The sequence below is a fragment of the Stenella coeruleoalba genome (genome assembly GCF_951394435.1).
Source record: "Stenella coeruleoalba genome assembly, chromosome: 9".
NCBI classification, from domain to species: domain Eukaryota; kingdom Metazoa; phylum Chordata; class Mammalia; order Artiodactyla; family Delphinidae; genus Stenella; species Stenella coeruleoalba.
Genome location: NC_137155.1, coordinates 87,693,233 through 87,718,747, shown reverse-complemented (window position 1 = coordinate 87,718,747; position 25,515 = coordinate 87,693,233). Strand labels below are relative to the sequence as shown.

General features: G+C 35.0%; 1 protein-coding gene across 7 annotated transcripts in view; it reads left to right on the top strand.

Annotated features, from left to right (window-relative positions):
- CNOT4 (CCR4-NOT transcription complex subunit 4) overlaps positions 1-25,515 on the top strand; it is a 141,481-nt gene that overhangs the window by 101,856 nt on the left and 14,110 nt on the right. For 5 of the 7 annotated variants that reach the window (XM_079931201.1, XM_079931199.1, XM_079931200.1 and 2 more), the window contains 3 exons: positions 3,933-3,990; positions 6,602-6,851; positions 7,744-8,244. In XM_079931201.1, the coding sequence (XP_079787327.1) occupies positions 3,933-3,990; positions 6,602-6,851; positions 7,744-8,244 (809 nt within the window). Of the gene's footprint in view, positions 1-3,932; positions 3,991-6,601; positions 6,852-7,743; positions 8,245-13,187; positions 14,765-25,515 lie in introns of those variants that run through there. The other 2 variants (XM_079931203.1, XM_079931202.1) reach the window with 1 other exon arrangement.

Sequence of the window (25,515 nt, the reverse complement as noted above, 5' to 3'; positions counted from 1 at the left end):
AGGTAGGGATGCCTGCTTTCACTACTTCTGTTCAACACAGTATTGTATTTTCTAGCCATAGCAATTAGCCAAGAAAAAGAAGAGGCATCTAAATTGGAAAAGAATAAGTAAAATTGGGCTTCCCTGGTGGTACAGTGGTTGAGAGTCCACCTGCCGATACCGGGGACACGGGTTTGTACCCCAGTCCGGGAAGATCCCACATGCCGCGGAGCGGCTGGGCCCGTGAGCCATGGCCGCTGAGCCTGCGTGTCTGGAGCCTGTGTTCCGCAACGGGAGAGGCCACAACAGTGAGAGGCCTGCGTACAGTAAAAAAAAAAAAAAAAAGAATAAGTAAAATTATCTCTTTTTGCAGATGGTATGGTTTTAGATGTAGAAAATCCTAAAGATCATACACACACACACACACACACACACACACCTGTTAGAACTAATAAGTGAATTCAACAGTGTAGCAAGATACAGAGTCAACACGCAAAAATCATTTGCATTTCTATACATGAACAGTGGACAATCTGAAAAGAAATTACAAAAGCAATTTCATTCACAGTAGGATCAAAAGAATAAAATACTTAGGAATTAACCAAGGAAGTGAAAGACTTGTACAAGAAAACTATGAAACATTGCTGAAAGAAATTTAAAAAGCCACATAAATAAATGAAAACAACATCTCATGTTCATGGATTGGAATACTTAATATTAAAAAGTCAATTCTACCCAAAGCAATCTACAGATTCAATCCCAATCATGTCAGAAATCCCAGTGACATTTTTTGCAGGTAAAAGATCCATCCTAAAATTCATATAGAATCTCAGAAGACTCCAAATAGCCAATATAATCTTGAACGAGAAGAATAAAACTGGAGGACCCACACTCCCTGATTTCAAAACTTATACAAAGCTGCAGTAATCAAAATAGTGTGGGATCAACATAAAGATAGACGTATAGACCAGTGAAATAGACAGTCCATAAATATTAACTGTCACAAATATGGCCAAATGACTTGACAAGGGTACCAAGGCCAGACTACTGGGGAAAGGACAATCTTTTCAACAGATGGTGCTGGGAAAACTGGGTATCTACATGCAGAAGAATGAAGTTGGATCCTTACCTAACACCGTATTCAAAAATTAATTCAAAATGGATCAAGCACCTAAATTTAAGACCTAAAACACCCCCCCCCCAAAAAACCTTAAGAGAAAGTATAGGACAAAAGCTTCATGACATTGAATTTGGCAGTGATTTCTTGGATATTACACCAAAGGCACAAAAGAAAAAATAGACAAATTGGACTTCATGAAAACTTAAAAATATTTGTAAGTCGAAAGACACTATCCACAAGCTACAGAATGGGAAAAAATATTTACAAATTATATATCTGATAATGATTATTAACCAGGATATGTAGAGAGCGCCTAAAACTCAACAACAAAAAAATCAAATAACCCAGTTCAGAAATGGGCAAAGGACTTGAATAGACATTTCTCCAAAGAAGATATGTAAATGGCCAATAAGCATATGAAAAGATGCACAACATCACTAATCATTAGGGATATGCAGCTCAAAACTACAATGAGACATCTCCTCATACCCATTCTCCTCCCACCCGTTAGCATAGCCGCTATCAAAAAAGCAGAAAACAAGTGTTTGAAAGAATGTGGGGATATTGGAGTCCTTGTGCACTGTTGGTGAGAATGTATAATGGTACAGCTATAGTGGAAGACAGTATGGCAGTTCCTCAAAAAATTAAAAGTAAAATTACCATATGATCCACCAATTCCACTTCTTTATATACATGTAAAAGAATTGAAAGCAGTATATTAAAGCGATATTTGTACCGTTACATCATAGCCCCATTACTCACAGTAGCTTAAATGTAGAAGCAATCTCAGTGTCCATGGACAGATGAATGGACAAGCAAAATGTGGTACATATATACAATGTAATATTCAGTTTTAAAAAGGAAGGAAATTCTGCAGTATGTTACAACATGGATGAACTTCGAGAACATTATTTATGGAATAAGCTAGTCACAAAAAAGACAAATACTCTGATTCCACTTATATACAAGGCATTTAGAATAGTCAAAGTCATCTAAACAGAAAGTATATGGTAGATGCTGGAAGGAGGGGAAAATGGGAAGTTGTTGTTTAGTAGGTATAGAATTTCATTTTCATAAGATTAAAAGAGTTATGTGTGTGGATGTTGGTGATAGTTGTACAACAAGGTGTGTGTATTTAATACCACTGAAATGTACACTTAAAAATTGTCAAGATGGTAAATTTTATATTAAGTGTATTTTACCACAGTAAATTTTTTAAAACTATTGCAAGTTTATCTCAGATTATCTGAATTATATTCAAGCCTGTTCTTCATGCTATCACCAAATTAATCTTTCTAAAACACTGCTTTATTTATTACATAACATTTCTGTGCTCAAAAAAATTTCCATTGGCCTCTGGTGTCTTACCTTTCTATCCTTACCTCCCATTGTTAAAATCATCCTATATGTTAGCTAAACTACTTACCTTTCTCTCAACCTTTTCTATGACCTTTTGATTCTTGAAACACTTGCTCTTCCTACCTTTAATGCCGTTTTTCCCCCTTTCCCTTCCTCCTCCCAATGTGCACATCTTTTTAAGGACCTAGTTAAACTTGAACTTCCCTAGGAGACTTTTCCTAATTGCCCCACTTGGGGTGGCTTCTCTTTCTTCTAAAGATTTATGGCATTTAATGTTTAAACAGTTCATTTAATAGTTGACACTGGCTGATATTTGTTGGTGTGTACCTGTTTTGTTTCCCCAACTGCCTCTAAATTAAGTGGGCTCAGTGCTGTATCTTAAAATTATTTGTATTACCCACTTGACAATATTATGAATTGATTTATTGATATACTGTGAATAATAAGAAGTAAATATGCTCTTCAAGTAAATTTCAGACTTATCAATCAGATTCAAGAGCATCTGGCAGTGTTTCTGCAGAAGATACACTTGGTATTCAGGTTGGGTTCTTGTTAAATTTTTCTAGAACAATTAAATATGGTACCAGTAAGTTGTCTGTTTGTAAGGTGACTTTGTATATGTTTCTAGGCAATAAAATAATTTTGAGAAATTTGGAATCTTAAATTTTTTTGCTATAATATTGTATCAGAAATAAGTATTAGTGTATGGGTACTAATACTTATCTTTTGTTCATGTGCTGGGTTAAAGTTAGTTGTAGAAATGACTTGCTAGGTCAGTGTTATAATGTTTATAAAGATTTTTGTTTTTAAGTCAGATGAGTTAAAATGGACTTGAAGTTAGCAAATCTGTGTTACTTTACTGTGATACTGCATTTTCTCTTGTGGAAGTCAAGTTTTACTGTTTTAGTTTGAGGCAATAGTTTGCACAAAAGTTTCTTTCTGTTACTCTCCTGTGTGTGTGTGTGTGTGTGTGTGTGTGTGTGTGTGTGTGTGTGTGTGTGTGTGTGTGTGTGTGTGTATGTATACTTACATATGCCTTCTCTAGGGTTATGATTAGGATATTGAAGTATTAAAGAAAGGTATTGCCTTTAAGAAATGTAGATAACATTTCAGTAACTTTTACGCCCTCCATTAAGCACCTAGAAAAATAGGTGAGTATTATTTCAAGAATTTTAATGGGGAATGTGTTTATCATGGGCACAAAACTAAATAATGGATTAGTATCCATTTTAAGCAATACTTTTCTTTTCATAAGCCATTGTTTCACCCGTTGTTTTTTGAGAATCTAATTAGACTGTAAATTGCTCAAGGATAGAGATTTTATCTTATACTTCTTTGTGTCCCCAGCATCTAACCTAATGTCTTACATCAGAGTGCTTCAATAAATGTTAAGATGATAAAATGTCTATTTTTCTGGCTTTGGTTGTGGGGAGTAAATGTACTCTGATTTGATTTTATTTTTTCCTATTTACAGCCCCATTGACAAACCTTCCGATTCTCTCAGCATAGGGAATGGTGATAATTCCCAGCAGGTAAGATTTTGATACTGTATTCTTTCATTTATCTGCCATCTGCTGAAACAAGACATTCTATGCGAGTGAATTTTCTAGATAGTGAAAAATACTTTAAATACTGAAACAATTTAAAAACACTTTTAGTGGACATCTTTGTTAAATGTATTAGCCCTCTTTTTCTCTACAGAATAGAGCACAATTTAACCCTTTCTTGATCACTCAGAATTATCATTATGACCATATGTTATTGTACTGTGTGCTAATACATTAGTGTCCTTGGAGTCCCTGATATTCTTGGTCTTTCTGACCCTACGTGAAATGATCCCAGACTAACACGCCTTCTGCATTCTTGATTTTGAGTTGTTTCTCTGCCCCACGCTCCCCTTGTCCCTTGCTGTCAACTTTAATTTTCTTTTCTTTTTTCTTTTAAATTTTATTGAAGTATAGTTGATTTACAATGTTGTGTTAATTTCTGCTGTACAGTACAGTGACTCAGTTATACATATATATATTCTTTTTCATATTATTTTCTACTGTGGTTTATCACAGGATACTGAATATAGTTCCCTGTGCTATACAGTAGGACCTTGTTGTTTATCCATCCTATAGATAATAGTTTGCATCTGCTAATCCCAAACTAACTTTAATTTTCTATTTCTCTCGGTGAACTTGACCCCAAGTTTTCCCCCTTCCCTCAAATGACTTTTGGCTTTGAAATGATAAACCAAATAGTTAACTTCAAAGTTGCATCCACTATGATACAGAATGAGGTCCTGATCTTTAGAGCATGCCTTGTATCATCTTGTCTAGTTGCTAGCTTTTCACTACTTAAGTTTCTGTACACCTCTTACTTTGGTTTAAAAAAAAAAAAAGTGTAGTTTCTAATCTCTTCTGTAAAGAACAGCCAGTTCCCCACAGTGTGAGAAACTTAGAGATCTAAAATACATTGTTTTTCTAAACTTGTTGTTCACAGTTTCCATGAAAGAATTTGAAAATCTTTATATCCCCTTGTATATTTTAAGTTAACATTAAATTTTTTTCATAATAAGTTAAAAATAGCTGCAAAGGATGTAATTTCCAGCTTATTATAAATTTTGGTATTTTTAAATAAACATGCTACATTGGGTTTTAATAAGTATCTGAGAGATTTAAGTATCAGAATGTTTTGTTACTCCCTCATCCATTTACACAAGCTATTCTTTAACAATCAGAAATTTTACATCATTACTTGAACTCATTTTTTAATTTTCACTGGTATTACAGAATTTTTTCTTAATGCAATATAGTTTACGCTTGGGACTTCCCTGGTGGCTCAGTGGTTAAGAATCGCCTGCCAATGCAGGGGACACGGGTTCGAGCCCTGGTCCAGGAAGATCCCACATGCCACGGAGCAACTAAGCCCGTGAGCCACAACTACTGAGCCTGCGCTCTAGGGTCTGCAAGCCACAACTACTGAACCTGCGTGCTGCAACTACTGAAGCCCATGTGCCTAGAGCCCGTGTTCCGCAACAAGAGAAGCCACTGCAATGAGAAGCCCGTGCACTGCAACGAAGAGTAGTCCCTGCTCACCGCAACTAGAGAAAGTCTACGCACAACAATGAAGACACAACACAGCCAAAAATAAATTAAATTAAATTAAATATATATATATATATATATATATATATATATATATAGTTTATGCTTGATAGGCATTCTCTCAAATAAAAGTAGACATATAAATTTTGAATTGGAAATAAAAATATTTTGTTGACACAATGCCAAACTTCTTTCTTCTGAATTTATTTGTAGTATTGATTTGATCAAAGCAATATATATATAAGCATAGATTTTGATTAAAAAATTAATCATTAAACATAAACACTAAAATTGTATTGGAAATTTACCTCTTAATGAAGTGGATAGGGCATTTTAAAATTAGTTTTTTTGCATGCATGGATGAATATTACCTATTGGTACAAGGAGATGTTTCAGCAGCAATCTAGCCATGTTTTCATTTTTCTAAATACAGGTGCTGAGACATCTTGTTCATATAAATAAGTAGATGGAAGAAAGAGTTATTATATCAATATCACTCAAATTTTTGAACTCCTTGTGAATTAAATACCTAAGAATCATATTAAGATTTCTTATAAAAACTATTTTTAATGATGCTTTTGGAAATAGCTTGATTAGATCTTCTTTCCATTTTGTTTAAAACTGAAGTATTGGGAATCATCTAGTTTGCCAAAGAATCTAGTCATTAGAGTCAGTCACTGTGTCATCACTAATCTTAATATTTCTAATAAAGTTTTGTTTGGCTCCCAGAAAGTTTTCACACTTGGGCAAAATACTATAGTTAGATCCCAGAGAGTGAGAAATAGTATTGTCTTTGTAAAGTAAGAGAAATTAGGTTGTAAAAGGAGAGGATACTGGCTGTGTCTTTTCAGGAGGGTCAGTTTTATAAAAGAGTACATATGTAAGTTGATGGATTTTTTTGAAAATTTATGCTCTCATAAAAAAGTCTTTAAGTACCCCAGTTTTTGAAAATCACTATTCTAATAGCTTTCATTGCAAGCCTTTTAAACTATGGCTTATTACATTGTATAAACTTATATTGATTATTCTTTTCTTTTTCCATTTTATTTAGATATCTAACAGTGATACACCTTCACCACCACCTGGTTTATCAAAATCCAATCCAGTCATCCCCATCAGTTCATCCAATCACAGTGCACGGTCTCCTTTTGAAGGGGCAGTAACTGAGTCACAGTCATTATTCTCAGACAATTTTCGCCATCCCAACCCTATCCCAAGTGGGCTTCCTCCTTTCCCCAGTTCCCCACAGGCATCCAGTGACTGGCCTACAGCACCAGAACCACAGAGCCTCTTCACATCAGGTATATAACAATACTATGTGTGTTAGTAATTATACTCAGACTAAAATGAGACCTTTGCTGGATGTGTTTTTATCCCTTTTTTGTCCACTCCCTTTTTCATAAAAATGTAAACTTTTAAATGGCAAGGAATTGGATGGTTAGGTAAGTAGTTCTGTGACCTAGAACTTACCATGTTAACAGACAAATTTCTCCAAAAATCAAGGGTTAGATCATTTTTCCAATAATTGAATGCTTATTCCTCTAGGAAGTATTAAGGGCTTACAATTTTTAATTAGATTTGTGTTTGTATAGTTATATTTTTAGAAATGTTTCCCCAGCTGACAAAGAAGTATGTTAGTTAATTTTTAAAGTTACATTTTGAGACATTTCCAATTTCATTCATTGTAAGTTCTCATTAATGTGAAGGATAACACAAAATCAAGACAATTTTTTTAAGACAATTTAAAAATATGAAGATTAAATGGATACTTTTTTCATTAAGTTATAGTAGTAGTATGTAAAGCGTATATTCAAACATATACTTTGTCTTTGATAAATACATTTCAAAAATAAACTTTACTAATTGAATTCTATTATATTTATTTATTTCATTTAAATGACTTACTTTGGGTTTTGATGATGAATAGTTGAGAGTATAATTTGGGTTTCAAGTAGTACTTTGTTTTCTTTGATCAGCAAAATCAGTCTATATCGTTCAGTTTCTGAAGTTAGTAACTTATGGATGAAATCATTGCTAGAAGTATCTGAGGCCTTTTGTAATTTTACAATCGTAATGTTCTAAGAAATTATGTAGATTTTGCATATATTTGCCTTTGTGTTATAGTATGATGTTGCACTAGTGTGGAAGTGAGCTATATATTTTAAATTCATCGCTCATTCTTTTTCCCACCAGAAACAATCCCAGTATCGTCTTCTACAGACTGGCAAGCAGCATTTGGCTTTGGTTCTTCTAAACAACCAGAGGATGACTTGGGTTTTGATCCCTTTGATGTCACTCGAAAAGCCTTAGCAGACCTGATTGAAAAGGAACTGTCAGTCCAAGACCAACCTTCCCTTTCGCCCACATCTCTTCAGAACTCCTCTTCACACACTACAACCGCCAAAGGTCCGGGCTCTGGATTCCTGCATCCTGCTGCACCTGCAAATGCCAACTCGAGTCTCAATAGTACCTTTTCAGTCTTGCCACAGAGGTTCCCTCAATTTCAGCAGCACCGAGCGGTTTATAATTCATTCAGTTTTCCAGGCCAGGCAGCCCGCTATCCTTGGATGGCCTTTCCACGCAATAGCATCATGCACTTGAACCACACAGCAAATCCCACCTCAAATAGTAATTTCTTGGACTTGAATCTCCCGCCACAGCACAACACAGGTCTGGGAGGGATCCCTATAGCAGGTAGGTTCATTTATAGCCTTTGAGAATTTGTGAATAACTCATGCCTTCAGGTTGTTGGGTGGGTAGGGAGGGAACTTTTGAATAACAGAAAGTATTTATCATCAGTCTTGGAAATTTCAATGGGAAAAACTATCATAATCTAAAAAAATTTTAATTGGATGGATGCCTTGTAATAGTGAGCTTTATAAGGATGGTGGAGTATTATACCTAGTTATTGCTTGGAAGCATTTTACTTAATAGAATAGTTACCAGACTTTCTTATGGCATATAAATGCAAAAAGACAAAGAAAAAAGAAGGGCTCTGAAATTATGGTGCCATAAAGTCCAACACCATGGTAAAAATTCTGATTATACATTCTAAAAGTAAACTGGTTCAAAAAAATTTTTTAGAGATGGTAATTAGTGAGAGCATGAGGGATAAAGCCACTCTCTTAACTCCTTTTGACAACTTACTTATTTTGACTGATAGACACGTACAAACACACACACACACACATCAAAACTGTGCTATATGTTAATAAAGGACTTAATATTTGAGAACTCTCATTATTAGTGTTTCACACACATATGTGTATAAGTATACTTTCTGTGAAAAAGAAATTGTTCAAGGAGAGATATTTTTCCTTTTAGTCTGTCATGTTTTTATTTCTGGGGTAAATATTAGGTTCCTGTAAGTGATGCCAGAATACTTCTGGTTTTGTACTGCTACCCTTGAAGGTTTCAGAACTTTTGGCTTTTAAGGTCCCATATGATATTTATTAGATCAAGTGACCTCTATATCTAAAGGAATCTTTCTTATTAATAGTTTTTCAAAATTTAATTTGGGCTTTAGATATGACTGGTAAAAGAGTTTGTTCTCTCCTGATTCTCTCAAGTAGAGTAGAATAGTCCTTCACTCTGTTACATAACTTATAAAATTTATTTTTATCCCTTTTCATGGCCTTTGTGATATGACGTGGCACAGCATTATTGTAATAATGTGCTGTTACCAGCAAAGCGTTCGTTCTCTTGTTTTTAGCAAGGTTGATAGATAAATTTACAGAGATCCATCAAAATTCTTTGGCTCTATTCTCTTTGTGACCAACAACATTTCATTTTCAAGACAAGTAGTTGGGTTAAGAGAGTATGGTTTGTGGCTGTTGATACAGTGAAGTTAATTTACATGTAAGCATGATAGCACCTAATGTAGTGGTTTGCACATTGGTGGGACTCATGTTATTTGTTCATCTGATATGGTAGTTAGTAGGTAATCGAGAGTGACATTTTTCAGTCCTCTTCTACATGATATTCACTTGTGAAACACTAAGTGTTCAGTTCCTGGTACTCTTTTTTTCATCCATTGTGGACAGCATATTAGAACATAATTGTGTTTTGTTTTGCTTTGTTTCAACCATTTAGAAATGTGGCATTTAAATTACTAGTAGTGTATCTCATAACATTATAACACTAAAAGTTAAAGCTAAGTTCCCCTAAATATTCTAAACATTTAACAATAAAATATTAAACCAATACTATTAATATTTGGGTATCTGTTTGCCCAACAATGAACTGGGCCATGTGGATAATACAGAACAAGTATAAAATATGGCTACTATTTCCAGGTACTGTACAGTATAGTTGACGAGATAAAATAAGACTGTGTATGAAAGTGGTAACCATATGGTACTGGAATCCAAAACACATCAGTGGAGCCTATAAATTGTTGGGGAGGCTTCATTGAAGAAATAGGAATTGATCTGTATCCTGGATTTGGGTTAGCAGGAGGGAAAGGAAAAAACCTTTTATGTTGATGGAAACTCCTGAATGAAGGCGTAGAGGCAGGATTTAGTATGTCATTACATTAAGAAGCATTAGAACTGCCTTCTATACCAGGAGGTCCTTCATATATTTTATACATAGAATGGATGAGAGGACGGAGAGCTCTGACGGTGAGGCAAAACAGTATGGACTTGATCTGATAGGAAGGATGATGCCTTTGTGGAACTAGTTCTTAGCTGTCTTCATTGTGTACTTTTATTTGACTTATTACATGACCATCTTCAAAAATTATCTGTTCTTCTGATTTCATAGTTATCATATTGTCCATTAGTACAAAATGAGCAGTTTTAAACCAAATATTTCAAGCCAGTATATATTCTGGAGATGCCACAGGGGTGATGAGTAATCACTGATTTTTGAGTGTAGTTGTCCTCATGTTAGTCATTTGAAATCTTCATCTAAAGTAGGTGCTTTATGAAAAAAATGTGGCATTAAATTATGGTCCTATCTTGGTGGGCTTTTCTTTTAGCGTATACTCAACCATAGAGCATAAAATACATTTTTTTCCCAGAAATTCTAAGAATGAAGTCACCAACTATAGGTTCTGAATCATTGTTGTATTTTGTGGGAGGTGGGGAGAGTTTGTTATTTCAGATTTTCAGTTTTTGACTATGCATACTACCTTGGTATTTAAATGGTGACTTATGATTAAGCTTATTGTTAGATTACTTTTAAGGCTCTCACGACTAGAGAAATTTTAGTTTTAATGTACCAAAATATTTTAAATTGTTATCAAGAGTTATAGAATCCTTCCATGGCTTATAAATATTTGGCAAATACCTCAGAAAGCTGAATGTGCTGAGCCTCAAAACAGAATAGTTTTATAATTGTAGCCAGATGATTGAGGATTTTCAGTAACAATTAGAAATGACAAACTAAAATTATGAAAAACTGTGTACATCTTAACTGTGAATTATTTGAAGCAATTTAATAGGTAGGCAATATCTGCCTCCCACCCCTAGCTGTAACTCAGTTGTACTTGAGTTGAACTATTGAAAAAGGCCTAACTCTGTATTCTGCAGTGAATATCATGGTATCTTACACAGGTAGCTGTCAAGTGCTTCATAGTGGAGAGTACATACTGTTTTAGTGAGGCCTGCCACTTTAAGATATACTTAGACAATATTCAGTACTGGAAAAGGCATGTATATTTATTCTTTAGATATGTAGAGCAAAATGAGGTTCCTGACCTTTAGGAGTAAATACTCAGAGGTGTCAGTCTTCTGTGTATCATACAGAAACTATGTCTATATTTATTATATATTTGTATTTAAATTTTAAGTTTTGGTTTGTTTCAGTTAATTATTAAAATTTGATAACACTGAAACCTGTCATGGGAAGGACAGTTGCCAGAGGTTTGACAGAAACATGGTTTCCATTTCCTCTGCCAAATTGAAATCATTTTTGTGTTTAAAATTAGTTATTTCCTTAATTAAGTGAAATCTTTTTAGCAGCATTTTCTTGGCTGCATATTCAGTTTGCTAAATTTAGAAGGATTTTTGGAATATTCTTGAGGGGAAACTTTGATCAGTGGGCAGTAATAGTGAAGTCCATTCAGACCTTTTTTATTATTGGAACCACGTGCTTTTGTTTTAAAAAGTGACTTTTCTAGTCCTAAAAATTGACCTACCTTGTTCAACTCCTTCATTTTAGGAATGACAAAGCTGTGTTCTGGAAAGGTTAAATAATTTGTTAAAAGTCACACATTCAATTAGTAGTAGAATTAGGATAAGAACCCAGATCTCAGATTTAGTAACTAAAATGGTTTTTCATTACAACATTGATGTTCTCCTTCTTAAATGAAAATTACTGGCATTTACTTTAACATGGCTTTCTTCCCATAGTAAGTGATTTTTGCTCTCACACAGTTGGGAGGTCCCTTTTTATCAACAGTATCTATTCATGAGACAATTGGCCCATCTCAGGAATATGACCTGTAGTTACAAAATAGAATGAATTTCATTGACTTGATGAAAATTAATCTCTTGCTTAGTTCTTCTAAGTACCACGTTCTCACCAAGAACTCTAGTCTAAAATTTCCTTTACACAGCCTCCTTGCTATGTATTTGGGATTTATAGAATCTTTGCCAATTTACTGAAACACTATGAAATAACCTGTTCTAAAGACTGAAAGTCTTTATCTTCATGTTATCAGTTAAGCTGTCTTTCCAAGTGTAACTTGCAGATGTGTTTTTCAAAGGACTCCCTACCAAGATGTTTTTATTCCATAATGCTAAAAATTATTTGGAAGACAAATAATAGTCTAAGTCTGTAAACATTGTTGTTTCGGAATATACCTAGAAAAATATTTGAAACTGTTTAGGATTAGATTTTTGTTCGTGTTTTTGTTCATTTGAATTTTACTTAAGAGAGGGCATTAAAAAAAAAATTCTTAGTTTCTGAATTAGCTGTTTTAACAGTGACTTGATTGAATTTTGAGTCACGTGTGAAACAAGTCACTTGTAGTCATTATCAATTATAATTGGGAGAACTGATCTCATTTCATGTACAGTTCTCTGACCTAGAAGTAGTCATCTCACTTTCAGTCAATTGGATCATTGTATTGTTAGCATTTTACTATTTGCTGATTACTTCAAAAGTGCACATTGAATTTTCAGATGCTGTATGGTAATTTGCTAAATTAATATTTACATCTTTTTATTTCTTTTTTCTAAACATAATTACTGCTTTTAAAACATGGATTTGTCATTTTTCCCTTTTAAAAAATCACATTTTCACTTCTGTGAATTTAGTTTTAATTTTTTCACAGAATACTGCTTACTGTTAGGAGTGTCTAAATATATAAGGGGTCCAATTGGCTTGGAAAAGAATGGCTTTCCTGGTCTCTTTTTTTTTTCCTTTTTGTATATTTATAATTCTAAATCTATTATATTTGTTCTTAAATCTGACAGTGTTAAATTTAAGGGTGTGATTGGAGTATAACTATTTTCTAGGTACTTGATAAGTTTATATTTTAAAATTCATGTCTTGTTTCACACCCGCATTCCAGCCATTACGCATGTATTTTATATATGTATCAGTATTCCAAATATTGAAGTCATTTTTAAAGGGACTGTTAACAAATCTAGTCACCCATAACTAGACCATGACTGACTTTTCCACAGGGGAAGAAGAGGTGAAGGTTTCGACCATGCCACTGTCAGCCTCTTCCCATTCATTACAACAAGGACAGCAGCCTACAAGTCTCCACACTACTGTGGCCTGACAACAGAACTGAGAGGAGAGGATTAGACTCTGGGGTGCTTGCATGGGCAACCGGATTTTTGCATGACTCCTTTCTGATTTTGCATTTAATGTATACACCCAAAAGAGCCAATATAAACGTTCCTCATGCCTACAACTAGTGTGTTACCTCATAGTTGCTAAAGTATTTCTTCATTAGGCCTTTAACACAATTTATTAGCATAATAATTTTGGCATTGTTTCTCATGAGTGATAATATTTTTTAACTCACACAAATAAACTTGTAGTACTATAATTAAGATCCCAGATGAGATTAGCTAGAATTGTTATTTTGGCTCTATTAATTGAAAATATTCAAAGATAATGGTAGTTCCTTGTTTTCTGATTTGTGAAAAAATGGTAATATCCTAATATATTCATGAAAATTTGAAAATTAAGAAGATAATGTCTTGCATTCTTTGAATACTTGAGAAGAAAGAATACATATAAAACAAAATTGGTGGTGTCATTTAATGCTCAGAAGAATGTTGTCAGCAATTGTTTGTAGTTGTATGGATTTATCCTATATTATGCATTACATGTTTAGAAACTGTCTTTGTTCTCTCTGATTTGCACATTTGCACTTTCTTTTTGAATGGTTGTTAATTATATAGAGACGCTTAAGAGATAATTATTACAGACTAAATGCAATATAATCTCTTTTCTAATGCACTGCCTAGTATACCGGGAAATTGCCTCAGAAACAGAATTTCAACTTACAGTTGATTTATCAGAAACTTGAATATGGGGTAAATATTGTATGTGAGAAGCAACCATAGTAGTGTAACATTTTTATTGGAAAAATGGTAGTTCTGTGGGATATTTGTTTGGAAATTTCATTGTTTCACAATTGAAGTGTGATAATAAAACTATATTACAAGTACCTGACCAGAATGAGACTAAGGTGGAAGAGAAGAGATTGGGGATCCTCTAAAATTAGGCCACGTAAGTTGTCATAGGTAATTTTAGTTAATCACAGAGAATAGTGGTGTACTTTATTAGGCTATAATGTTGAAGTGATGTTTTTGTATAATAGACAATTTCTTGAAATAGTTCTAAAGCTGATAATGAAAGAAAATAAACTGAATTCAGTTCTGAGCATTAGACAAAAGCTGGTTCAGAAAACATGACTATGTTCTGCCTAAATTAAGCATCTGGGAAAAAAGGGGAAAGTCAGATCTCCTCTTGAGATTTTAAAAAAAAACATTGTGATATAAAAGATACGCCTTAATTAAAAAAAATATTAAAAGAGTAGCATGAATACCAAAAAGGAAGCCTAGAGATTTAAAATAATAATAATGATAATAATGAAATACCTTACTAGGAGTGATACTTAATATCATGTTGGAGTTGGAGTTTTCAGGGTTCCCTCTCTATGTAAAGTCTAATAACTTTCTATTAGATATAATATACAAGTTAAATGGGTTTGTCCTGAGGTATAGTGGGTAAACTAAAATCTATTCTTAGATATCCTTCAATTTGGTTAGCTGAGGGTGTAGAAACAACTAATTATCTAGCCATTTTAATTATTTTTGTAAAATTCTGCATAAATGATAATCTCTGACTTCTATCTAGAAATGACTTTAAGACAGCGTTATGAGAAATTTAGAAAATACAAATAAAATATTGTAGATTTCTTAGCCTTTTAGCATGTGTTGAATATGAAGTCTTTTAGTATGTGTTGATTATGGTTTCATTTTTGCTGTGAGAGGCCAAGACATCCACTTAATGTCTCCCGTGGTGCTGAGGCTCCTTGGCTTTGTGAACAAACTTGGGCTCCCTGTAATAGGGCTTACTAGCGCATAGTTTTCTCCAGCCTTCAGTGCAAGCCTTTCATCACTCAGATCTTCTTACAAAAACATGAGGTGGTTAGCTCCCATTTACTTACTGTTTTGAGAGATATACTTGTTAAACAAGGCTTTTTTCCTGTGGTAGCTTTCTCTATCCTTTCTCATTCCTGGCCATTGCCATAAAACTGTCAGGTAGTTTACCAGACTTGCTAGAGCCCAGGACTGTCTTTCTGCCTGCTTCCCCTTCTGCCCCCGCCCCCACTTTCCACATACACACCATAATGGGAAAAATGCTTTCTTGGGTAATTAGGCTTCAACTTAGATATTTTCACATATACTAGCTAAAGATTATCATTTAACTAACTGTAATTCCAAGACTTTGTAAGCCTAAACAAGTAAGCTTCGCTGTTTTGCTTACTTAATATATATATTATGGTTTTAAAAAGTGAAGTCTTAAAGTCAGTCAGAATTAATTATACTAAAACACAGAAAAAGTTACACAACATGTGAAAGAAAGTACTGCTTCACTTAGCAAGTAAATTGATGAAACCAAATGATGGTAAAGAATGAGAAATTCTAAAAACTTCAAATTAGTTTTTGATAAATTCCTTCCTGATTGATCTGTCATACACAAGGGAAACTTTATATGCTTTTATATCCTTAACTTTTAAAAAAACATGTCAGAGCAGCAGTTCTTAGTGCCAGTGTGTAGGATATAGACCTGGGTTGAATGATTTTGATCTTACGATGAATGTCAAGTGCCTCTTTTTAATTTCTTAAAGATTCCATTAGAAAATATTTTCTGATTAATAATACTTTCCTTTTCATTCTACTGTTGCATTTTGTTTTTACAGGTGGTGCTTTTGTATACTCTCCTCTTATTTCAACGAAGCATTAATATTTGAGTGCCTATTCTTTGTAGTGACTTGAGCTAGATCTTGAGGGATACAAGGCTGAATAAAGTATAGATCCTATTATCAAGGGTAACAGTCTAGTGACAGTTTTATTTCAATTATTTCTATAGGGTCAGCTCTTGATATATTTTAACCACAGGAACAGCCAGAGCAGTCCAGACTCATTTCATTATTCATTGCTCTGACAGTGGCAACAAAGGGTATTGAATACTGATATTTGAAATTTTAAAATATATGATAATTTGGAGAGAGTGAAAAAAAATTTAACGGGAGAGACATACATTCATTATTCTAATTTAAGTATTTCTCAGTCGTGTGTGTGCTCATGTCTTACTCTTAGTGTTGTGGCGATTAAGTACAGCTTCCTCTATATATGTTCTTTTAAAGAAAACTTTAGGGCTTCCCTGGTGGCGCAGTGGTTGAGAGTCTGCCTGCCGATGCAGGGGACACGGGTTCATGCCCCGGTCCGGGAAGATCCCACATGCCGCGGAGCGGCTAGGCCCGTGCGCCATGGCCGCTGAGCCTGCGCGTCCAGAGCCTGTGCTCCACAACGGGAGAGGCCATAACAGTGAGAGGCCCGCGTACCGCAAAAAAAAAAAAAAAAAAAGAAAGAAAGAAAACTTTAATGCATTGTGTGCACATTTTTACTGACGTGGCTCCTATTTGTACAGTATTCCAAGCACCTTCAAGACTGACAGAGCTCTCCTCTGCTGTGATACAGGTACATAGGGAGCTACTCCCACAGAGGCCTTACCTCAGAAAGCCAAGAGAAAGGAATGAATTGCAGGTGCATTGAAATCTTACGAAATGAAGACCACCATGTTATTTATGCATATATAAAAATGGGGGGACATTTTATCCTATATTGAGTTGTAAGGTTTTAGATTCTTTTGTTTATTTGATCATGAAGCTTTCCCATATTTGCTTAAGAGTTGTATATCATACAATTGAGAGCACAATAACTTAAAAATGTTTTTTTCTTTTAAAGAGGTAATATCACAAAATGATGATATATATGTCTTTTTCTACAAAATATAACCGAGTCAATTACCTGGTTTCAAGCTAGTCCTTCTGCCATTAGTGCTATGTGTCTTCTCTCAGTCTTTTTATTTGAATATCTACTACGTTGTCTCCTTGTGCTGAATAAATGGTAGTAGTATGTACAGGTATTCACACATGAAATGTTTAGAAATGTTTGTAGTGTATCAGACACTTTGCTGATACAAAAGTAAAAATAGGAGAGAAGTTACTGTGAGCAGATTCAGGGAAAACCTTCATAAAAAGTGTGGGGCTTTTTGCTTTTGAAGGATGGCTTGAAATTAAATGATGGAAGTGGAAAATACAGTAAAGGCAACATATTGAACAAAGGCAACATATTGAACAAAGAATCGGGAATGGAGATTAGCATGGTCTGCTAAGGGTCAGGAGGGAAGGATAGTAAGGAGATGGACTCGTCTGAGGTATTACAGGTCATATAGGAAGGTGGGATAAGTGTGCAAAAGCCTTGAAAACTAGGAAGAATAGTTTAGTCTTGATGTGGATGTGGTCAGTGTTAGAGAACTACACGTTCTTTGGCAAAGATGTAACTTGATTGTAGCATTTTAAGAAGATTAATTCTGTAATACATTTGCTTGAAATTAGGACCAGTTAGAAAGCAGTTCCAGTATGTCATTGCAAATAAGATGGCCTGGGCTGGAATAGTAATAACTAGTAGGATTGGAGAAGAAATTATGAATTAGAAGTCAGAAAGAATGAGATCTAGGAAAAGGGCTTTGGGTTTGGCCAAGTCTCTAATGACCTTTAAAAATGTTACTTTCAGGGGCTTCCCTGGTGGCGCAGTGGTTGAGAGTCCGCCTGCCAATGCAGGGGACACGGGTTCGTGCCCCGGTCTGGGAAGATCCCACGTGCCGCGTAGCGGCTAGGCCCGTGAGCCATGGCTGCTGAGCCTGTGCGTCCGGAGCTTGTGCTCCGCAATGGGAGAGGCCACAGCAGTGAGGGACCCGCGTACCGCCAAAAAAAAAAAAAAAAAATGTTACTTTCATAAAAAGATACAGATGGAAAGCAGATTTCTAGGATTCATGAGGAAATGTCAAGGATATGGATACAGCAGTCATCGACTGAAGGCCTTTGGCAACAAAGGGGAAGAGAAAAACAAGATGCTAATTAGATGGGTGGTAGATCTTAGAAGGCATTGCTTTAAGATAAGGGAGATAGCTAAATTTTTAAAGGCAGAGCATATAGAGTCAATTGAGAGGACACCATAGATAGTGCGGAAGAGAAGATAGGCTAACCAGTAGAGTAACACATTTCTGTAGGTGCTGGGAGGAGATAAACTCCTGAGACGGAGTAAGGTTATGGGTTTGACTTAAAAGAGATGGGATATATCTTCCTTTGCTATTTGTAAAAACAATCAGAAAATCTAGGAGAGAGAATGTGAGATTAGAGAAAATGAGAATAGATGAAGGTGCTCATATCAGTAATTATTGAATGCATATTGTGTGAGAAAATGGGGGTGAAAGAGTGGAGTTGGGAACCTATTAAAAAAAAAAGAAAGAAAGAAATTAAATAAGTCTGTGAGAATAAGCCTAGAAGTGCATCGGAAAGAAATTTAAGAATTGCTGAGTCAAGATAAGAATCAAATTTAAAATTTTAGTGTCCAGATATATATGGTTTTGTATGTTCCAGTGATTCAACACAAAGCATCAGGAGTGGACAAAGCAAATATGAGAGTTTGGTTAGAGGGTGAAGAAGGAAAGGACACAAAGGTATTTAAGAAGACAAAACTGATATAACCTTGTGATCAGGAAGAGTCCAGTAAGGCAGGAAATATCCAGTGGTGTGAGTGTGTTGAAGGGAGTTCACTGATTTCAGGTTTTGATGAGGACAAAGAACAGGTATAGTATTGTTAAGGGAAGGACAGATTAGGAGACTGTGGTCAGTATGATAACCACTCAGTGCTAAATGATGAGTGAGAACCAGAGAAAGGATGGTAGATAGATGTCTAACATTAGGGCTAGAGGTTGGAAAGAAGGCAAGCTTTCGTTACCCCTGTGGTCTTTTCTCTCCCTGCTTTCCCTCCAGTCCTTTTTTGAGAGTAGGAAGTCAGACTGTGTGAGAGAGAATTGCAGAAAGCATGGTATTGCCTGCGGGAACCTGGATCACGTTTCCTATAAGTTGAAGGTGATTCAAAGGAAAACGTCCCACAGTGGAGTAAACATTGCTTTCTCAAAGCACAGTAGGAGGATGTGAACGCAGAGTGCAAGGGAATGCCTGGGAAAAGCCAGAGATGAGATTGGACAGGTGTACGTATGCCCAGTGAGTGTGTTACTTATGACATGAAAGGTTTAGACAGAGGGGGTAGGTGTGCCATATGATGAGTCTGCTAGCTTGAGGAGCCCATATTACAGGTGTGAACTAGTTTTTCCCAAGCTTAAATGCAAACTGGAAAGAATCAGCTTTCCACCTACATAGGGAAAGTATCTCTTCTTAGTTGGACTAGGTCATTCTGCTTTAATTATATGACAAGTTGGTATTAAAAGCAGTAGATTGGTGAAAGTAGAGAGAACTTAAGAATTTTATTATAACAGGTTATAAAAATATTTTGACAACTTTCCCCAAAAGAGAATGTGCTTTGTAAATAGACACAAACCTACAAGTTATTGAACTCAGAGATGGAGATATAAATATATAATATATATTTTTTCTCATTCAATTAATAGCAAACATGCCTAGTTTGAAAGCATCCTTAATTTCCTGACTAAATTAAAATCCTGCCTGAAGCCCTTCTAAAATATTTTTAAATTCACTGGACTTGTTCCGTATATGTCAGCTAAGATATCACCTGTGACATTTAAAAATGATAATGCTTCAAAGTATAAGTTATTGCTTAAGAATGCTAAGTTTGTGGAACCATATTGATGGATTGAGAAGCCGCTGCTCCTTGGATCTCCTTACTGCCCTGTGATTTATTAGTCTTAGCAACCTTGTATTGCTAGGCATATTAGACCACAGCTTCTTTAACCAGGAGCTTTTTCTAAAGAATCACTCTTGGGAATTCAAGATTAATTAAGGTGTATCTACTCTGTTCTGGCGCTTTGGAGAGTATACCCTGGGTTTGAGTTATATAAAAATCTAGTTTATACCTATCAGGTACCTAGAATTGAAGGCAAGCTTAAGTAATATAAGCTGCTTGAGAATTGGACAGAAGTACCTAGAAGTTCCATGAACCAGCTGGTAATTATTGTACTTGAGAACCAATCTATTTACTCCAGCTTCCTTCACACCAGCCTTCATAAGGCAGCTATTGACTTGACTTTGTTCTTAGCCTGCCTCACACTTTATGGTTATTTTTGAGGTTCCTGGAAGCTCCGACCCAACCCCTAAGAACATACTGTGCTTAGAACAGTTTTGTTGTTCCAGCTCCAGTTTGGTCCTAAGACCCACTATTGTGTAACACCCCAAAAGTTTTTTTTCCCCTCCATATAATTTATAAAGCCTTTAAAGCACCCAGTACCTTTTTTTTTTTTTGGTGAAATTCACATAACATACAATTAACTACTTTAAAGTGAACAATTTGGTGGCCCAGTAGGACTGTTCTTTAATTATCTTAATGTTAAAATTGAATAAATAACCCACTGTGGCTGTGAGAATTTTGGCCTGTCCTTGTTGGGGCTGTGTGGTAACAGCTGCATCTAGACTCGGGTAAAAACGTTTAAAGCAACTGTCTGAATAGTTCTTAAGTGGTAATAATAGTCCTTCTGTCTTCATGACATTTGATTAGCACATCACCTAAGAGAAAGCTTACTTAGCAAAGGAAATAAATAAGCCTGGCTCTGTGTCTGGGAGTGAGGTTGAGTGTTGTGTGTGTGCATGTACATTCGTTTATATATAGTAATTTTCATTTAAATCCTCCACTTAGTGAATGTGGCAGGTGAAAAAATCTCAGACCATCTCTCTGTGACTTTCTCTAAAGGTTTTTTTTTAAAAAAGAAATTAAGACCCTGTTTAAATGCAGCAGGGTTACAGTACAGGTGCCCACTTCACCCCTGGTCATGCTTTTATCTGAACAAATATTTTCATAGCTTTTTCTCATCAATTTTCACTTCCACTACTAAGCATATCCATCCCATGTCTTACTCTTTTGGAAAACCTAAGGAAAGGATAATAAGAAAAAGACGTTTTAGAATCATGAAGTTTCAGAGCTATGAGACATACAGTCTTCAACAATCCACTTTTAAAGACCAAATAATAATAACGCTATTAATAAACAAGGCTCAGAAGGATTGTGATTGCCCATAATCACATTCTAACCACAGTTTTATGTTTTCCTAGCCCTCACCATGTGAATATGCTTTTGTATATGTAATTCAAGGAGAAAAAAACTTCAAGATTCAGAATATGTCTCTTCTCTAAACTTTGTTGTGTCTTACAGTTTATTTTAGTAGTTCTCACAAGTCAAGGGCTTTCAACTGTGAATATCAGTGCAAGTAATGAATTGAAGACTTTCAGATTGTGTATCTGCTGGCAACTGTTATTACAGATCCTGTAAGTTGTTAAAACAGCCTTGTGTTAAATGTGGCCCAATGACCTTGGAGTAACTTTAGTGGGGGGAAATTGTAACCTTGCAGGTACTCTTAATGTAGACTTAAAGTACAAATGTCAGAACCAAAATAAACAGTAAAACAGGTGGCATTAAATTTACCCAGCATTTTTCTGCAGTGCCAAAGAGCATTTAAGGATCAACATGCATGACACCTAGACTGGTGATATCTCTAATGTTACAGAATGAAAAAAATGCTTATAGTAATGGCACCAGGATATACTACACCCACACTAAAGGGGTGATTTTAGGTTCATCTTTGAAGAGCTACTATATGCTACACTATGTAAAATGATAGCATATCTGCTGATTTTTTTTTCAATCAAGGAGGTTGTTGTTTTCAGCATAATGAAAAAGAGGGAAAGCTCCACAAGGATTTAAAGATGATAATACCATCATCATCTCCAAGAAGAAATGCAGGAATGCTGACTGCAATCAACTTTTGTAGCCTAGTGATGTTTCCTAATATGGTGAGATCTCTTCCCAAGGACTATACTAGCGTTTATACTCTGTTATCAGTCTTGCGTACTGAAATAATGTGTCTACGGAGCAGAACATAGTGATCTGGAACATTACTGGGATGTTTTTAAACATTGTCGTTTTATATGTTGGCATTTGCAAGAAGACTGACACTCTGAAACCATTCATTTTTTTCCTTTACTACATCTATAAATTGAGTATTCAGCTTAAGGTAAAAGGAGGCCCTGGGTTATGACTTCATCAACAAAGTAGGAAGGTTTCTTATTGGCCTTAAGCTGAGTGTTGGGCTACATACCATTGTTGCACTTACGTTTTCTCTATTAAAATACGTTTTTATAAAGTTTGTGATTATGGATTACTGATATATATATGCCCTATTCCCTCATCCCTCACTTAGGGTATGATTTGCTACCAGGTATGGGTTTTTTTGGTTTGTTTTTTGTTTTTACATCTAAACTATTAACATTCACTAATTAACCTAACAGTGGCCTTCCCCAGTCCCAGAGTCACAAATAAGAATGACATTTCTTGAGTCTTAGTGTAGTCAATGCTGCAAAACCTCACCTGTATTTTAAATGGTAGGTGATTGGAATGAAGCTTATTACTAAAGTAAGCAAAGATCTTACATAATTTCCAAATAAATACCTACAGCCCTGCAACCTTAGTTTTAGAACATGCTTTCAGGTTTTAATTCCTGACTAGCTGGAGTCTTATTCTGATAGTTTGTACTCACCTCTCTATCCAGTTTCTTTTTCTTTCTTTGGACAAACAAGAAATTGTTTCTATCTCTGTGTAACTTAACCACAATTAGAGGGGGCGGTCTTGACTAGATCTTAATGTGCACTACCTGTGTGATTACCCTACAGGATCCCTGACAGGCCTGAATTTTCCCATTTCAAAGGAGAAGAAAGTGCTCTGTCAGGCTGCTGTTTACTCAGAGTCTCTGGTCATTTACCTCCCAATTTCCTTCTCAGTATCTGGTCTTATTTCCAAACTAGCTTTTGATTTTAAATGATCATATTATTTTTTTCTTCTGTCTTTTAAATCAAAACAGCACATTTAAGCAGAAAGCACAGTCTGGGTTTGGAGTAGATTGAGTAACAAGTGTCAAATTGGTAGACTTTTGACATTGTAAGATTGGTGTTATTCACTGTCTCCTACTTCTAAGTTATTCTAGCTCTTTAAAAATACATTCTAGACAATACTACTAAAATAAAGTGCTTCACAAATATGTGTGATTTTTAATAGAACTAATTTTTTTTCAGTAAAATGTTCTAGTTCAGTATAAACCTGGATGTGGTGAAATAGGAATTGTAGTTTCTAATTTATATTTAAGATTGTGTTCATATGATCTTCCTTCCCTCGTTCCTTCCTGCTTTCCTTTCTTCTACACTGATTGAGATTTGGTTCTGTCAAGACCATCTCTGGCATTCTTTTGCAACTGAACTATAATAAATCATAGCAAAGGATGAACACTTAAATAAGTATATTTCAAAAATGATTTTTAAACTAAGGCCCCTTAGTGAACTGATGGTAAGCATATAGCTCTTTAAATTCATCAGCATATAGGCCTTTTGAAATGCTTTCCTCCACAGGAGTATCATCTTTTGTAGTTCTGGAAAGGATGCAGTCTTATGTTAAGTCTTTCTAAATTGAAGCATAATTTGAAAATTGGAGGCAAAAAGTTTCTGTATTTTCCCCAGTATAAGAATAAATAGTAAGGAGGAAGAAGAAGCAAAATAGTCTTATTTTTTCTTAAATCATACATTTCACATAGCTAAAAAATAAGTAAATTTCAAATTTGCATTCTTGTTTTGAAAAATCAAATGTTTATTTATAAAACAACCTCAAAACAAACTTTAACAAATATCTCTGGTTTGTGAAAATAGTGAGGGAGAAAGATGTATGCTTGGTCAGTTGGATTGGAAATGTTTATTACCATGACTATACCCATATCTATGTTATTTAGTTTCAGGATAATGAGGCATTTACTTCGTTTCCTAAAAATCTTTTTTCTAAAATTAAGAAACAAAGCAAATGATTATTTTAATGCCTAAAAAGATACTTTCTAAAAATAAAGCTCAGAGTTGGGTTATGAAGAATTTGTCAATTAAAATCATGTTTCAGAGCATGGATAATTTTAGTCTTCTTTTGGGGGGAGTTTTATGTCTTTGATATAAACCCTTAAGATAGGAGCCATCTTTCAGAAAAAGATGAGACTGATCTTCACTGTCAAAAGTGAGCTGTGTAATCAAATGGAGTAAAAACTGGCTGTATGTTTTTAAATAACTTTTAGAAAATTTAGAAATCTTTTAGTTTGGAAAATTACGAACATCAGAAACCTTAGGACTTTCAGTAGACATATAACCATATGGGGATTTGCTGCATAGGCAGCAAAATACTTTGGTCTTAGTGCAAGTTCCTCTTCAGGCCTGGAGAGGAACTTATACTCGCATAAAAATATTTTATTGGCACTAAACGATCAAAAGCTATCACTGCTTTGTTCCGAATAGCCAAACTCCAGGGATCCGTTGAAGAAATACAAAACAAGCAGAGCAGCAAGACTTCTAGGAAGCTGCTGTAAAACGTTATAGCATCAAGCCCCAGAGAAAATAATAGAGTAGGTATTCGATAAATGTTTGTTGAATGAAAACTCATGGCTGAGAGAGTAATGTTAGTGTCTGATTATTATTTCTGGAGGTCTGCAAAGCCTGGATCTAGATCTGCTTTGTGTTAAATCTGGACTTCTGGAGACCTTAATTAGATTCGTTTCCACATGAATTATCTCACCTCTTGGTTGAACTGTGGCCTTCAGTTCAGTGTTAAGATTCCCCTCACCACTCTATGATCAGTCCTTCTCTTCTGTCTTTACCTCTGAACTCTGGAAATTCAGCTCTTGACTGATCCTTATTTTCCCAAGGATCACACACTGCTCCCTCCCTTCACACACACAAACTTTAAAAAATTTCACCTAACCAATACTTTTCTTACCTCCAATTTCTCATTTGTGATACTCACAAATATATATATATACACACACATATATACACATACATATACATACATATGTATACACACAATTCAGAAAGTCTTTCTAAATAAATACCTTATTTTCCAGAACTCTCTGTGTGGGTAATGAAGAGCTGTTTGGGGAACTTAATACTTTCCTAAGTAGGGAGCTCTCTTTAGGGAACTTATAATTGTTAAAGAATTTTTTCTCTTGGCTAAACCAAAGTCTTTTTCCCATTTATACTTCTTGTCAAATATGTGAAGGCAGTTTCCGCTTGTCTAGTAACTACTAGACCTCAATGAAACAAACTTAGTCCTTTTAACCTTTTCACACCTAACATGGTTTCTAGTTCTCTCTGTAGCCCACTTCTCCTCTACACATATTTTGGCATGACGATGAATGCCTTTTTTTTTTAAT